The sequence below is a fragment of the Leiobunum rupestre genome, chromosome 2 (genome assembly GCF_980474605.1).
Source record: "Leiobunum rupestre chromosome 2, qqLeiRupe1.1.hap1, whole genome shotgun sequence".
Lineage (NCBI taxonomy): Eukaryota > Metazoa > Arthropoda > Arachnida > Opiliones > Sclerosomatidae > Leiobunum > Leiobunum rupestre.
The window spans coordinates 66,115,590-66,134,212 of NC_143385.1; the positions used below are offsets into that span (position 1 = coordinate 66,115,590).

An 18,623-nucleotide genomic window follows, 5' to 3' on the forward strand; every position below is an offset into this window, starting at 1 on the left:
TTTTGACCCGAAAGTGCCTATTAACTTCCCCCAAAACTGACCACATTTTGACCCGAACGTACATCTAAACTGCCCCGAAACTGCCCACATTTTGACCCGAAAGTGCCCCAAAACTGCCCCGAAACTGCCCACATTTTGACCCGAAAGTGCCCCAAAACTGCCCCCAAATGGTACCCAAAACTTGCCACCAAATTGCCACCTTAAACTAAAGAAAAGCTAGTTTAAATACTGAAATCATTCTTGTATTTCCTGTACAGAAACTCAAAGATTGTCGGGTGGTTTGCAGCGGAGCGGCAGTTTTCCTTATGGTGGAGTCGCGGCACCTCCCGATGGCCACTAGCTCCACTCACACCAACGCCGCCTATGACGTCACCGGAAGTTGCGCCCTCGAAAAGGCCCCCCTGCCCCCTCTGATGGAAATGCCCACCATCGTCGTCCAAGAGGAGGTCGACGTCGCCGAGTCCTTGACGCCCTTGACCGTCTTCCGGAAGGTCAGCCCTCAGCACCACCACCACCACGGCAGCTTGGGCGCCGTGGGCCTCTTGTCTGCCTCCGAGGAGGACTCCTTCGACGGACTGGCCTGGAGTGGCGGACGACACCGGCCATCTTACAGGTCAGAAACAAATTGCTCTTACTCGTGTTTGTATTGTGATGTCTTTATAATAAGCTAATTAAGCGCTTAAGTTAATAAGAACCACGGCTATGGACTGCATTGCAAAGAGTGTTAAATACGCGACAGATTTCTCTTGCTCGGGTTTGTATTGTGATATCTTTATATTAAGCTAATTAAGCGCTTAAGTTAATTTGAAGATATTAGAATTTAAAAAACTTAGAAATACTTACAAGTACTCGAAGACCTATTGGTACGAAATATTTCAAGTTTTTTAATTCCTTCAAATTGGTTTATAGTTTAGCTTTATTGGTCCCTTTTCATTATGGACTATTCTACCTATTCGCGTATTTAACCCTAATTAAGCGCTTATACGAGGAAATTATATGCGTGTAAATTTGGAATGTCTAAGAATGCATTGACACCGTGCTCAAGAATCTTCAATCTTGTAAAATTGTTCACGATCTTCACGAATCTGATATAGTTCCGCGTAAAATCACGTATTTAGATGGTTTAAAAAGAGCACCCAAGGTAAGATAACTTCTATTCGAGTTGAGCTTAAATCATGTCCGTTTCAATGCGAATCATCAGGGCCATAGTGTTCCTCAGATATTCCCAATGTTAAAAATCGCATTGAAGTTTGTCATATTGCATTTTCGACTACCGTAGAGCTAAGATTTATTTATAAAGAGGTCAGCAAAGTCTTGCGCAAGTGGTTCGTTAGTTTCAAGCTGGGAAAACATTTATCATTATGCTGTCTAGCGCCATCTATATAGGTAGACCAAACTACATATAAGAAATTATATGTAATAAAATATTTTATGCCATCAATATTATTAATTTATCTTCTTAATTATTTCTAATAACATCCTATCATTTGAACCAAAATTATATAACATAATGAAATGATAAAATTCATATTAGTTCCACTAGCGGTCGTTAGATGTCGCAACGAGACACGGGAATATTTTATCCGTATTGCCGAATTCTCGTTCTCTCCTGAAGCAGTCTGTTGCGGAAGGTGCTTATCTAGAAGCTCCTTCCCAATATTATAATCGAAAATCTGACTTGTCTAGACTTAGCCTGCCATCTAGTGGAAAAAAATGCGCACTAAAATTCATAATTTCTAAAATATACTACGCTGAGTAGACTTAAGCTTATATTATATTAACTATGTAAAAATAATATTTGCCCAAACTTAATTTTAACCCGTTGTCGAAACTGTCTATTATAGGCGTCGTACACTCGTATGTAGTTTAAATTTTGCGAAAGGTATCGCCACCTACCGACCGAATTTTAAATTGAATATGTGAATCATTCTAAATTCTATCTTTACAACACAGGTACATGTTTTGACCTGGAAACATTTAAATAAAAAAATCGTCAGAATTTAGTTGACAAATATTAAAGCAGATGGCGCTCTTTTCCACGTTGCAGGCCTTAATCTTTTGTATAGAGCTGTCCACTTGTTTTAAAGAGGAGGTGGGCACTATAATTGCCACCTGTATTATTAAAAGGGCCCTTTTAATGGAGGTGGCCATGAATTTATCCGATTCTTCGAAAATTGCGACTTTACTGGAGACCGTGGTGCCATCTACGAGCAACAAACACAAAGAGAACGCAACCCGTCAAAAGTCGCGCATTTTCTTGCGTACAGTTTTCATTGGTTAGACACTTTAGCCGTCGGAAGGGGAAAATTCGGAAATTCTCTTCTCCCCATTCCGTAAAACGCTCAGCGTAAAGGCTTGTCCAATGAAATTTATACACAACACTGCGTTAGCGTGATTAAAGGCTAGCTGCGTTCTCCTTGTGTTTGTTGCTCCTAGATGCCATCTATTTATGGCGAAGGAAACTAAAATTTAAAATAGCCAAATGATAACGTCGTCAGAGAGCCAACTTAGACAATTTATATACTATTTAGTGGACTTTAACCTAAATTACATATCCCATGTAAAATATTGTTTAAAATTACTATAATTTATGTTATTAACCATTTCACAAACGATCCAATGAACGCGAGGGATATTTTTATGTCCCGCCTTTTTGATTTCGACGCTAGCGACATCTTTTGAATAAAAGAGTTACTACACGTCGAACCGATACTTGATTTAAAGTGTTACTTCGAATACATTTACACTACCAAGAATATCTTTATTTATACTAAGAAAGAATGACTACATAGACGACGCTCGGGCATCCTAGTGTAGTTCATCCCCGCCAGGAGAGAGGGGGAAGGAAAAACGTCACCGCCGTGTGCTTCAATCGCGTGGGAAGACTTCAGTTTTTAGGGAACCAATGAGATACCACTCTGATTTGATTGACTCTCAATGGGTGGAGCATACTGGCAGACCTTTAAATAAACACTAAAGCGAAAGGAGGTCAAAGGCTAGTGCTCGGATTTCGATTAATTTTTATCCACGAATAAAATAAGCTCTGCGATATTTAAATAATATTTATTTAAATAACCAATAGTTGAATAAAAATTGTAAAACGTTTAAATAATTGAAAGTGAATAAGCCTATTATTTAAATAAAACAAACAATTATTTAAATAAATAAATTCTTGGTTGCGTAAAAAAACATAAATAAATAAGTTAAAATGATATTCTTTTTACCAACGTTTTTTAAATAAATCGGAAAATTTGTGGATAATGAATAAACAATTCCGAGCACTATCAAAGGCGCCATCTGGTGGCGAAGGAAGGTAACTTGTTATTATCCCTCAATTTAAATAAATACATTTTGACCATACTCTACGGTATAAATGTCCAAATTATTCTCAGAATGGCAATTTAATCTCCGCCCCTTTTTTACAGCGCCATCTACAATTTATAGCTGGTACTTTAATATTCAGATCATTAGGTTTATTTGCTAAGCGTGTAAAAATGCCTGGTTTGGTTTTTTTTTCACCGAATAAGCTTAATAATAAGAGGTCTTTAAAAGCTAATGAACTTTAATGTTCCTTTTTAAACGATTATGACGCTGGCTCCTCAAATTACGTAGTGGATGGGGCACAAAATGCATTTCGCATTCAAAGAAGGTTCATTGTTTTGGCAGAAAGGCGAACGTTGAAGAAAATTTGGCGCCTATCTCGAATGCTCTCCAAACACTTAATCAAATACCATTAATACGCGAATTGTGGGAGGTTAGGATGGGCTACTTTTAACGATGTCAAACTCGTTTCTTTAGGCGATGGAGTACACGAACGCGTATCGATTTGGCGATTAAGTTTTTGGCAACGTTTCAATTGTTTTTTATTTTTTTACAATTCCATTAATCATTTCGAATTTTTATCGCCAGTAATTAAAAATATTTACATTTTTTCTAATTGTCAAAAATTAAATAATAATAATACAGTTTAGTTTTGTCATAAGTGTAGTTTAAGTGTTTTCTATTTCAAATCATTAATTATTTTTATTGCCCACCGAATTACCGAAATAATTAATTTAAACTATTTCCAAAAATTAAATTACGATTTATAATAATACAGTTTATTTTTACCATAAGTCTATTATATTGAATTAAATAAGTGTAGTTTCAGTTTTTTATATTTCAATTCATTATTTTATTGATCACTAAATTACCGAAATAATTAATAGCAAATATTTCCAATATTAAATTACGATTTATAATAATACAGTTTATTTTTACCATAAGTCAATTACATTGAATTACATAAGCGTAGTTTCAGTGTTTTCTATTTCAATTTATTAATTATTTTATTAATCACTAAATTACCGAAATAATTAATAGCAAATATTTCCAAATATTAAACTACGATTTTTAATAATACAGTTTATTTTTACCATAAGTCAATTATATTGAATTACATAAGTGTAGTTTCAGTGTTTTCTATTTCAATTTATTAATTATTTTATTAATCACAAAATTACCGAAATAATTAATAGCAAATATTTCCAAATATTAAACTACGATTTATAATAATACAGTTTATTTTTACCATAAGTCAATTATATTGAATTTCATAAGTGTAGTTTCAGTGTTTTCTATTTCAATTTATTAATTATTTTATTAATCACAAAATTACCGAAATAATTAATAGCAAATATTTCCAAATATTAAATTACGATTTATAATAATACAGTTTATTTTTACCATAAGTCAATTATATTGAATTACATAAGTGTAGATTCAGTGTTTTCTATTTCACATAATTAATTATTTTATTGATCACTAAATTACAGGAATAACTAATTTCAAATATTTCCAAATATTAAATTACGATTTATAATAATAGCAATTAGTTTTACCATAAGTCTATTTTATTGTTTCTATTCATTACTCATTCAGAATTATATTGCCAGTCGCTTATAACATATTTTAAAATATTTAAAACAATTAAACAATAAATAAATTGCGCTTTAATTTAGGCTATTTTCAAAAGGTTCAGTTTAACTAATGAACTTGGAGAATATCGCGCCTTCAGAAACAAAGGTGCCTAGTGCCTACATGGACCAAGAATCTAATACGGGACTCACTGTTCACGATATTTTGACACGGTAGGCGACTAGGCGTGGCCTAAATCGGAAGGCTTACTTAGGTACACCAGCCACTTTGAAGTGCCTTTAGAATTCTGTTTAACAAGATCACTTTGAGAGGCTTAGTCGGGGCTTAGTCGGGGCTTAAGCGACAGTACGTGCGATAAAGTTACGCTAGGCGTAATACATAACATTTTTTAAGTTTAGAAATGAAATGGATTCCAGTGAAATTGATAAAAAAACCCTCAGAAATACGCGGTTTATTGGTTATTTTTACTTACAAGTTAGTGTTGTAAGTCGGAATCGTGTGCGAAAAGTAAAATTGTGGAAAATTAGGCCTTTTTTCCGGAAAATTTTCCGAATTTTTCCGCAAAAAATAAAAAAAGTTTTCATTCCGTATTGTTTGCAAATTTAAATTTTCGCCTCATTTTTTCTAATCTAAAAGTAAAACTAAACCTCTAGACTAGTTTTAACTGATTAGCAATGTAATAAGAAGTGTCATACTTACGGTTTTATGTTACTTATGGTATTACTAAGGTGGTGTATTAAACACTGAATATCATTATAAGATTATCAATTGGTGAATAAGAAGTGTCATACTTACGGTTTTATGTTACTTATGGTATTACTAAGGTGGTGTATTAAACACTGAATATCATTATAAGATTAGCAGTTGGTGAGTAAGAAGTGTCATACTTACGGTTTTATGTTACTTATGGTATTAATAAGGTGGTGTATTAAACACTGAATATCATTATAAGATTAGCAGTTGGAAAATAAGAAGTGTCATACTTACGGTTTTATGTTACTTATGGTATTACTAAGGTGGTGTATTAAACACTGAATATCATTATAAGATTAGCAGTTGTTGAATAAGAAGTGTCATACTTACCTTTTTATGTTACTTATGGTATTAATCATCAGCTAAGCTAATACCCAAGGCACCACCTTAGGCCTAAGTCATCATGCGACTTTTGAAGCCATTAGTTCAGTAATGCGGTATATTAAAGACAGAATATCATTAGAAAATTAGCAGTGGGTGAATTGAAAGTGTCATACTTACGTTATTATGTTACTTATAGTATTAAACACCTATCCATTTGAACAGATTAACAGCGTAAAAGCGTGAATTTTTAGCCAAAATTAGCGCTTGTAAATTTCACTTGGAATAGGCCTTTTTATAAATCACGTGGCCTTAATGTTTACTGTTTTTTCCCAGTTCTACAATACTTCTTCAGCTCTCCCACTAAAGAGAGCGAACAAGTTCATCCATAGGCTTGACTGCACTATCTCAGTAACAAGCTGGGCAGTCGTAGCGAGTTTATCGATGATTTTGAATCAATCCCCCTACTTCCGAAATATCAAAGACACGGAGGTCGCATTTCCGGGTAATCTGATTAAGTCTGCTTCTATTTATCATTGACGTGTACCACCTTATAGCGCCACCTGTTGACGGACCTTTTTCGTTAGCCTTAATGGCACCGGAATAACATTGTTATCGACAGCGTACCTGCTGACCCTAAAAGCGCGGGTTTACCTGTACGTAGACCTGCACCTTACCTCCCACCTACGCCAGCGCTATCCGTTAAGCCTTGGCTTAATACACTATGTGGGTTTTCGGTACGGTCGTGCTTTGACTGTATTATTATTAACGCAATTCAATTATGCTTCTTGGTGACTTTATATCTGATATTGCGTTACCTAATAGCGTAAGTCGATATTAATGTTACTTAAGTGTGCCTGTTTGTCGGCATACATATTGAACGATGTGTTGAGTGACGTAGAACTGACGATATACCCCTAAAAAAAGATATATACCTCTATAGCAACCAAGAATGTAATTCATTTTAATTTATTTTAATTCAGTTTAATTTATTTTAGTTCAGCTTAATTTATTTAGTTCAGTTTAATTTATTTTAGTTAAGTTTAATTTATTTTAGTTAAGTTTAATTTATTTTAGTTAAGTTCAATTTATTTTAGTTCAGTTTAATTTATTTTAGTTCAGTTTAATTTATTTAATTTAATTTAATATATAATTTTAATATAATAAAATGTATTTTAATTTAATTTAATATATAATTTTAATATAATAAAATTTATTTTAATTTAATATATAATTTTAATATATAATTTTAATATAATATAATTTATTATAATTTAATTTAATATATAATTTTAATATAATATAATTTATTATAATTTAATTTAATATATAATTTTAATATAATAATATTTATTTTAATTTAATTTAATATATAATTTTAATATAATATAATTTATTTTAATTTAATTTAATATATAATTTTAATATATAATTTTAATATAATATAATTTATTTAAATTTAATTTAGTTAAGTTTAATATAATTTATTTTAGTTAAGTTTAATATAATTTATTTTAGTTAAGTTTAATATAATTTATTTTAGTTAAGTTTAATATAATTTATTTAAATTTAATTTAGTTAAGTTTAATATAATTTATTTTAGTTAAGTTTAATATAATTTATTTTAGTTAAGTTTAATATAATTTATTTAAATTTAATTTAGTTAAGTTTAATATAATTTATTTTAGTTAAGTTTAATATAATTTATTTTAGTTAAGTTTAATATAATTTATTTTAGTTAAGTTTAATATAATTTATTTTAGTTAAGTTTAATATAATTTATTTTAGTTAAGTTTAATATAATTATTTAATGTAATTTAATATAATTGTTTAATGTATTTTAATTTAATCTTTTTAATGTATTTTAATTTAATTTATTTTAATGTATTTTAATTTATTGTATTTTAATGTATTTTAATGTATTTTAATTTAATGTATTTAATGTATTTTAATTCAATTATTGTAATAACTTAATTAATATTTTTTTCGAAATGGTTTTCGCATAATTAATAATGAATTTAAAATAACCACACTTTACGACGACGGACACTTCAGGGTAGGCCTAGTAATTTTATTTTAAAAACACTTACCATATTTTTAAAAACACTTGGCGAGCTTTCGGGCCGGAGCCCGCTTTCAAGCACTAGTCCTTAAAAATTTAATTGTATTTATACAATCAAATTTTAAGAGCGCCAGGGAGTTTGCCAGCTAGGAGCCACAAACGCAAGGAGAACGCAGCTAGCCTTTAAACACGCTAACGCCGTGTTGTGTACAGATTTCATTGGACGAGCCTTTACGATGGACGTTTTACGGGCGGGGGGGAAGACAATTTCCCAATTTTCCCCTTCCGACGGCAGCAGGCGCTAAAGCGTCTAATCAATGAGAAATGTACGCGAGAAAATACACGACTTTTGACGGGTTGCGTTCTCCTTGAGTTTGTTGCTCCTAGTTGCCAGCAACGCTAAAAACGGAATACGTTCTTGGTGCACGCGCTCACTATGACAACGAGACAAAAGACAGCAAATATTAGGCCTAACGAAAACTGAACGCCATCAAGGTATTTAAAATCGTGCATGCACTGCCATCAACAATGCGCTGGTCATCCTAAAAATGACTTTCAGTAAAAATTGAACACGTGGAAGACAGGGAAATTGTCACACTTCTGTTGAATAAGTATCTTTATTTCTAAAGGTAGGTCCATAAGTAACATAATCACAATAAATATAACGTTTACTATGGTTTTAATGCAAATTTTCTAATGAAAACCTATTTCAATACTGACACTGCACTTGGAGCTGCAATCGAACCGAACAGTATATTATTAAATAAAAATGCTTTTCTCAAAGCAGTTGGAAGGTTGATTTGAGGGGTAGTTCGGATCAATGAAGGCACAGATATTGGAAATGTTTTAGATTAAAGAGTTATTTTTTTGAATTATTTTAAAAAGCAAAATATATTCCTAAAATAATTTCCATCAATTTTTTCTCACCTTTTATATATTTTAAAACCCTTTCCTTAAATTTGAGCCTTGAAACTGTAACAGTAAACTGAAAAAATTTTCAATTGTAAAGGAGTACGCGTGTTTAGTTCAGAATTATGTATATTCTAATGGAAATATTTAAAATGAATTTTAAAATCGGCCGCCATGGATATAAAATAAGGCTGTGGGATAAAAAATTCGAAAGAGAAGACATACTACGAGCTGAGTTATTTGGCTTGATAAGGCACCATATTTTTGAAACGTTTATTTCTGGCATTGATTTTCAATGCTATAGACGCAGTGCTTCCATATGCGGGGAATTTTTCATTTTTCCAGAATTTTTCAACCTTTAAAAACGCTGAAAGGGAATAATGCAATTTAAAAGGGAAAATGGGAAAAGCGATGGAAATTTAATAAAGGGTCATTATAAAAGTAGCAACTTTTGAGGATATGTTTTGGCAAAATTATTAAAATGTAAGTAATTTTGTAATAAATAAAACCTTAAATTTTCAATAATTTTAAGAATTAATCTTAATATCTATATAAATTAGTATTAAGAGCGAGGGATAAAAAATGGGAATTACTAGGTCGAAAACGCGAAAATGAAATTATCGCAAGAGGAAAATTTTATATATCAAATGTGGAAGCCCTGTATAGACGTCTGCTATGCTGTCGTAACTGGATTCTGTAGTTTGAAACATCTGCAGTTTTGTGTTTCAAACTACTAATCGCAAAATATTATAACCTTAATAAATATACTGTTTTATATGTTAAATTAAAATTTTGTATAAATACATATGAAATTAAACGGTTAAAGGAGTTTGCAACTTTCTATGTAAGCTAATTCTCATAATGAATTTATAAAACAGACATGTACTAAATTCTATCTATCCAAGTCTGCACTTATTATTTTAAACTTCTGGTTCTATGCAACAGTATTTAAATTTGGCATACGTCATGAAAAACTGAAGATCCAAGTCAAGTAGTAGTAAAAAAAAATTGACAATAGAGTTACATTAAAATGACCACATTTCTTTCTAGAAAGGCCTGATGAAATGTGTGCAGTTACACTGCAGTAGCCTGTTTGAATTGTTATTTGTTAAAGGGGCTTTCAAGAAAGACTTAGTCAAATTGAAATAAGTCATTCAGTCGTAACTTTTTGTTTACAATGTACGGCATGTTAACTTTAATAACGTTCTTGATTAAATTGATTGCAAATCTATTTTATTGATGACTTCTTTACTAGTTTAGTTTCTATAATGAGTTTCAGCAATTTAAATGCTGTAATTTTACACGTAATCCTTTACAATTTAAAATTTTCGCAGTTTACTGTTACAGTTTCAAGGCTCAAATTTAAGGAAAGGGTTTTAAAATATATAAAAGATGAGAAAAAATTGATGGAAATTATTTTAGAAATATATTTTGCTTTTTAAAATAATTCCAAAAAATAACTCTTTAATTCTAAAACATTTCAAATATCTGTGCCTTCATTGATCCGAACTACCCCTTAAATCAACCTTCCAACTGCTTTGATAAAAGCATTTTTTATTTAATAGCTGTCCCTTTGCTCTGCCTCACAGGGCATATTTTGCCTAAAATTAATAATTGAAAATAAAAGCCATAAGTTAGAAAATAAATAGGTTTTATTTTTAAATATATTTTGAACAGACATTTTAATATTATTGAATGTAATTTAAAATATTGAATATTATTTTAAATATTTTACTTAACCAATTATCATCATTATTTCAAAATGTTATGTCAAATTGAGTTTTAATTTCCCATTAAGACTAAGATCACAAGATAATAGGTGTATAACTGGTTCTAGTAAGCAAGTGAAATATACTAATTTTGGTAAAACTTTCAATCAAAAACAGACCTTTGATCAGATAGTGTTTATGGGTAGCATAGCATGATTTGTGAAGAGCTTATAATCGTTTACTTTTATCTCAATCATGTATCAAGAGTTTTCCAACTCTGCCGAGCTTTCAAATAAAAAACCAACCATGTGTAATTTATATTAAAAAACTAAAAACAAATTCTACGCGCGTAGTGTAAGTAAGCATATTTATAAACAGTACTTGAATGGTGGGTCTCCAGTCCTGTTCTGGCTGTACTACCTTACAACGGTATGTCTCGTACAATACTGATCCTCAAATAACAATAATTTCAGTCTACTCACTCTTTAAGCTTTTGAATAATTAAGACGCCTTTACATAGAGGATTAAGTTTGAATGCCCAAAACGTTTATTGTTATGAAAAATTATTCAAATATTTAGATTGTAGACCATTGGACCGAAATCCCATTCGTCCGAATGTACCATTCAACCGAATTCCAATCGACCGAAAACAGCGTTTTGCTCGGTTTTCATTCAATATACCGTTAGTGATACATATTTATATATCGTAGGTTACGTGACGATAGTATATCTAATTTGGACTAAACTATGTCTTAAATATTTATTATTTCGTACCGACGTGTATTTTTAGACCTTTTTCCCTTGAAATTTGATATTTTCCGGGTTTAATTTTGGAAAATAACTTTGATAAGACCCGACGTGAAATAGTTGCCTACCATATCTAACCTAACCTAACCTAACCTAACCTAACCCAACCCAACCCAACCTGAACTAACCTAACCTAACCTATCGCAACCTGAACTAGCCTAACCTAACCTAACCTAACCCAACCTGAACTAACCTACCCGAAGTGAAAACGAACCAGATTTAAATTTCCCATTCAACTGAATCCCGCCATGTTGGGCTATAAACGAAAATTATTCGGTTCAATGGGATTCGGTCAAACGGGATTCGGTCCAATAGTATACAACCAATATTTACCATACTTCATTACTGTAATTAAAATTCCCAAAATTATTCACACAATGCTAGATGGATACACCTAAATGAAAATTAAATTATTATTTTTTTAACTCTGTAAAAATTCAGCTTGTTAAAAAAAACTTATGGAAGAGATAAAACAAAATTAACTTTAAACTAAATTTCACTTTCCACAAAATTCTTTTTGGACTACTAAATTATCTAAATACGTTATTTTTTACCTAGAATATATGATCGGGTAATTCGGGTTCTACGGGCTAATTTTCCCGACGAAGCAAAGGCTTAACGGTTAAATGTTAATTACTATTCAACTGCAAGTAAATTAATTACGATAATGATAATTTTTACTTAAAAAATACTTAATTACGTATTAATAATGAGATTTAAATGAAGTTCCCATAAGAAATGGTTTATTATTTCTTGAGTAAAGTGCGAAAAACCACGTTAACTCGAAGACGGACAAAATTTGATTTTTGCATTTTTCCGGGAAACTGGCTACGAGCTGATCAGTTGGCCTTCCATGTCTTATCTACAGTCGACTAACTTTCGTTAAATGACGGGATTCCAATACGTTTCTCGATGAAGTTGACAGTAGCAACAAATCCGTATGGCTATCTCTGTATTGTACACCAACGGCGCAACGCTGATACATTAATAGTAATTGTAGTACTTCCGGACAACAATTGTTGACAGTAAGAATAATGCCGCTTGGCATCCACAATACTGAATCTTGGGCATGAAAATCGCTTAAAATAAAGTCTTAAAATTTTTAGCGACCAGCCATTCTTAATAGTCCTTTATAGATATTTCGCTTAGGGAATATTTAGACACTAGGAGGCTCTGTGCTGAATTATAGCTTGATTACGCAATAGCTCTGAAAATCAGTTCGGTGATAATTTTTGCTGATTGTCATACTTATTGATGTTATGTTACTTATGGTCGGTCCTATTTTAGATTTATATCTTCAAGGACATGTTTGAATCGATCATTTCAGCGCATAAAGAAATATTTATTTTTGCACGATTACGTCAATATAACGTAAGAGCTTAACGACCAACTTCGAAATATTTTCTTATATAAACCAGTTTTTCGGAATAAAGGTAACTTGTTGAATATGCTCTTATCTCAAATAATGCGCCTCGACAATGAACTATTTCGTTAACCTGTTGCCGCTTCCTATTTATAAACGTCGCTAACAACCAAGCAACGCGTCACGTTATCCTGACATTAAAATTCCCGATTTAGAAATTCGCTATTGAAAATGTTATTTTAAAAACCGCTTGAATTTTGCCCCAAAAGCTCATTGAAATTTAATTGGTACACGGTTCGGGTATGCCTCTATTGAAATATATTGACAGGGGTCGAGAACGGGGACGACAATTTTCAATTTTTAGTTTATTTTTGGGCTTACGTAAGTGGGCGGAGTTCAGGACCGAATCTCGTAGGCGCACCGAGCAATAAACGTACGGTCGCTCTGTAAAACAATTTTAACGCGTCACGGACAAAAAGGGGGAGGATACATAATAAGGGGCTGACACCAAAATGGGCGGCTGATACAAAAAGGGGGACTGACACAAAAAGGGGACTGATAAAATGGGGAACTTACACAAAATGGGGAACTTACACAAAAAGGGGGCTGATAAAATGGGGAACTTACACAAAAAGGGGACTGATACAAAATGGGGGACTGATACAAAATGCGTGATTGATACAAACAGGGGGCCTGATACAAAATGAGGGACTGATACAAAAAGGGGACTGATACAAAAAGGGGACTGATACAAAAAGGGGGACTGATACAAAAAGGGGACTGATACAAAAGGGGACTGATACAAAAGGGGACTGATACAAAATGGGGGACTGACACAACTTGGGCACTGACACAAATGGGGCACTGACACCACTGGGGCACTGACACAAATGGTGCACTGACACAAATGGGGCACTTACATAAATGGGGCACTTACACCAATGGGGAACTGACACAAATGGGGTACTTACACCATTGAGGCACTGACACAAATGGGGCACTGACACAACTGGGGCACTGTCACAAATGGGGAACTGTCACAAACGGGGAACTGTCACCAATGGGGGACTGTCACAAATGGGGGACTGACATAAATGGGGCACTGGGGCACTGACAACAATGGGGGACTGTCACAAATGGGGGACTAACACAAATGGGGCACTGGGGCACTGTCACAAATGGGGCACTTACACCAATGGGGCACTGACACAACTGGGGCACTGTCACAAATGGGGCACTGTCACAAATGGGGCACTTACACCAATGGGGCACTTACACCAATGGGGCACTGACACCAATGGGGCACTGACACAACTGGGGCACTGTCACAAATGGGGGACTGTCACAAATGGGGGACTGACACAAATGGGGCACTGGGGTACTGACACCAATGGGGCACTTACACCAATGGGGCACTTACACCAATGGGGCACTGACACCAATGGGGCACTGACACCAATGGGGCACTGACACCAATGGGGCACTGACACAAATTGGGCACTGACACCAATTGGGGACTGACACAACTGTGGCACTGACACAAATAGGGGACTGTCACAAATAGGGGACTGTCACAAATGGGGAACTGTTACAAATGGGGCACTGAATTTCTGAAAATAATGGGGGACTGACACAACTTGGGCACTGACATCAATGGGTCACTGACACAACTGGAGCACTGACTTAAAAGGGGTATTGACACAAATGGGGCACTGACACAAATGGGGGACTGTCACAAATGGGCCACTTACACAAATGGGGCACTGACACAAATCTAAAAGTAAAACTAAACCTCTAGACTACCTTCAAACTGATTAACAATGTAACACTATTAATGTTTTGTAGTATCTTTACTGTTATTAGACATTTTATATCGATAAAAAGTTCAAAATATTAAAAATCATTAAAAAGTAATATAAGTTTAAATTTTTAATTTTTCCAATTTGCGGAAAATTTTCCGCTTTTTATTTTTCCGGAAAATTATCAACACTAGTATAGTTAAAAGGAACCGCCTATGGACTGCATTGCAAAGGATGATGCTAATTTTATAATTTTTTGAGTGTATTACCTCTAAGGGAAAAAGTGTGAGAGACGTTGATACTACTTTATATGGCTACGGTCGTAACATTAACGGACAATTCGGCGCATATTTGATAAATCAGTTATCTTCCAAATGTTTAATTTTAAATCGTACTATACCATTACGCAATAGGGAATTATTTTTCATTTTATAAATTTACCTATATTCCCATATTGAAAAATACAACTTGTCAATAAATATAGATTACCAGCTACAAATAATATCAAACACAAGAACTAATTTTCAAACGTTTTACGGAGAAAATCAAAGAATTAATATTGTAGAGTTGTTAATTTTCCTGAAGAATAAAATGCGGAAAAATTTCCAGAAAATTAAAAAATTGAAACATAAATTAATTTTTAAGGGTTTTTAATGTTTTAACTTTTTATCGATATAATATGTCTAATATCAGTAAACATACTACAAAACATTAATAGTGTTACATTGTTAATCAGTTTAAACTATTCTAGAGGTTCAGTTTTACTTTTAGATTCGAAAAAATGAGGCGAAAATGCCGCTTTAATATTTAAATTTGTAAACCATATATTAGACTAATCATAGAATGAAAATGATTTTATTTTTTTTCGGGAAAAAGGCCTCGGTCATTTTCCGGAAAATTTTCCGACTTACAACATTAGAATATTGCTTCCTGGTCCTCCTTTATTCACCGTAACAGCTGTCGCCGGATTATCTGTTTTTGTACACCACGTTTTTATCCGTCTTAAAACGATCGAGGACCCATCGAATACCCCGAAAGTAGTTACCCCTTCTCTCAAAATATAATAACAAAGGTCGGATAAGCCCAGGTTGATTCCGAAGAACTCCCTTGTAGAAGTTGTAGTCCCCGGCACTTTGGAGCAGAACTAAAGGATTAAATTCCCTACCATCGGTCGTGTCATTGAAAATCCAATTAAATTTTAATTCAAATAAGTTTCTATATATAACGCGATTGTATTTCAACCAATTTTCACTATTTTTTTCCTCTATTGAAATTCTTTGGGTTATTTCAATCAATGATTTTATTTAAAAAAAATTGATTTCAAAATGATTTACTGGTCAAAATTACTGGTCCACTTACGTGACAGAAAATGAAATAATAATCATTATTAAAATAATTAAAACGTTCACGGTCGTTCGGAAAAAACTTTTCTATCTATATCTTAACTATCTTTACTGAAGTTATTTAGACATGACTGATGACTCTAACGCGAAGGCAGATCGAGCTTCCACCTTCGAATATCAGCTAGCACCCACCTGGAGCAACAAACACAGCAACCTGTCAAAAGTCGTGCAATTTCTTGCGTACAGTTTTCATTGGTTAGAAGCTTTAGCGCCGGCTGCCGTCGGAAGGGGAAGATTCGGAAATTGGCTTTCCCCGCCCGTAAAACGTTCAGCGTAAAGGCTCGTCCAATGAAATTCGTACACAACACTGCCTTAGCGTGTTTAAAGCAACTGTCAGCTCTATCATTGCCACCTGTATTATGATAAGGCGCTTGTAATTAGAGTTGGCAATGAAAATCTATCGGATTCTTTGAAAAAATTACTTTACTGGAGAGCGTGGTGCCATCTATTAACAGCAAAGGAAGCTAAAATTAAAAAAGCTAAATGATAACGTCATCAGAGAACCATTAATAATTAATATAATTAGAAAACGTATTATCTGCTTAGTGCATTTTTAAATCTAAATTATATATCCCATATAAAATATATTGTTAAAAATTACTTTAATTTAAGTTATTGTGAAATTTACAAACGAGCCAATCAACGCGGGAGGTACATTTACGTCCCGAATTTTGGGTCAAAATGTAGCTTAAGCATCTGGTTTTGATTTGGACGCTAGCGACATCTATTGAAAAAAGAGCTACTTCACGTCGAGCCGGCACTTGCTTTAAATAAAGACTAGCTGCGTTCTCCTTGTGTTTGTTGCTCTTAGTATCTGAAAAATCGGAAATATTTAAGAAGAATCGGAAAGATCGGAAATATTTAAGAAAGATCGGAAATATTTAAGAAATATCGGAAATATTTAAGAAATATCGGAAATATTTAAGAAATATCGGAAATATTTAAGAAATATCGGAAATATTTAAGAAATATCGGAAATATTTGAGAAATATCGGAAAAATCAGAAATATTTATGAAATATCGGAAAAATCGGAAATATTTAAGAAGAATCGGAAAGATCGGAAATATTTAAGAAAGATCGGAAATATTTAAGAAAAATCGGAAATATTTAAGAAAGATCGGAAATATTTAAGAAAAATCGGAAATATTTAAGAAATATCGGAAATATTTAAGAAAGATCGGAAATATTTAAGAAATATCGGAAATATTTAAGAAATATCGGAAATATTTAAGAAATATCGGAAATATTTAAGAAATATCGGAAATATTTAAGAAATATCGGAAATATTTAAGAAATATCGCAAAAATCAGAAATATTTATGAAATATCGGAAAAATCGGAAATATTTAAGAAATATCGGAAATATTGTCACATCCGACGGACAAATATACAAAACCAAGAAGGCATCATAATAGTTCCCGCTTCGGACGCCGGCCACGGGGCGCGCCCTAGTCAGCCTATGGGGTATAAAAGCCAGCGCTGACCTGGTCGGGTCGTGCACTCTTCTCCTCTCCCGGCAGAGGTGGTAACTAGCGAGATCTAAAAGCTGACAAGCCCAGCTCACTAGCTCTCACGGGGAACTTAAAGCTGTAAAAGCTCGGCCTCGTGAGAATCTACCTTTGTCGGGGAAGGTTACGACCCTTCACCGAAGTAGCCGTTATTGGTCACCGTCGTGGCTACTATTGCTCGCGCTCACAGTGTTTGTAAATTTTCTTCAGTTATAAATAAATCATTGTATCTGAGATTGTATCCTCATTTACTGGCGTGACAATATTTAAGAATTATCGGATATGTTTAGGGACGCACCGATATGGGTACAGCCGATATATCGGCTAATCGTGGCCGATAATATCGGCCGATATATCGGCCGATTTTATCGGCCTAGGATAGCCGATATTAACAAAGTTACCTATCACAATATTATGCTTTTTTGTTTACTCTCGTAACCACCTGTTAAAAAATGATATGATCTATGGCTTTTGGAGTCTAAAAACCACTTATGATTCCTGACCGTTTTGGACGCGAATAATTATTTCCTACAACAGCGATCAACTGGCCTTTTTAAAAGGAAATGTAAGGTTGTGGCAATAGATGTTTTCCATTAATTAGTTAGTTGAGTATCGCCTTTTTTTAAAGTTTTTCCTGAAAATATTTTTCTAATACCAGAAGTATCGGCTAATATCGGCCTCGCTTAAGCCGATATTGGCCGATACCGATATTTGAAAAAATAGCCGATATATCGGTTACCGATATATCGGTGCATCCCTAGATATGTTTAAGAATTATCGGAAATATTTGCGAATCAGAAATGTGGTGCTACCCCCTCGAATTTTACTTCGTGGTAGGCGAAGCTTCACCTGCTAATTGGGAGTGAAGGCTTAACGGCGATGGGTAATTGTTTTGGTGCGTCGATTTTATAGGCAGGTAATATAGCTCGCGTGTTTGACTATTCCTTTATTAAATTGATGATTGCTATAGCCACGTGTAATGTTTAATCATATATCAAAGCGGGACCATTTGTATTGGAAGCTCCTTCTGACGGAAGCGAGCTGGACGAAACAAGGTGTCGCGCGCGCAATC

The 18,623-nt window shown here is 33.5% G+C and overlaps 1 protein-coding gene across 1 annotated transcript in view; it reads left to right on the plus strand.

Annotated features, from left to right (window-relative positions):
* The first annotated feature begins 290 nt into the window (after nt 1-290).
* rdgA (retinal degeneration A) overlaps nt 291-18,623 on the plus strand; it is a 275,480-nt gene continuing 257,147 nt past the window's right edge. Inside the window, exon 1 of the mRNA XM_090166209.1 lies at nt 291-613. Coding sequence (XP_090022335.1) covers nt 306-613 — 308 coding nt within the window. The 5' untranslated portion in view covers nt 291-305. The remainder of the gene's footprint in view (nt 614-18,623) is intronic.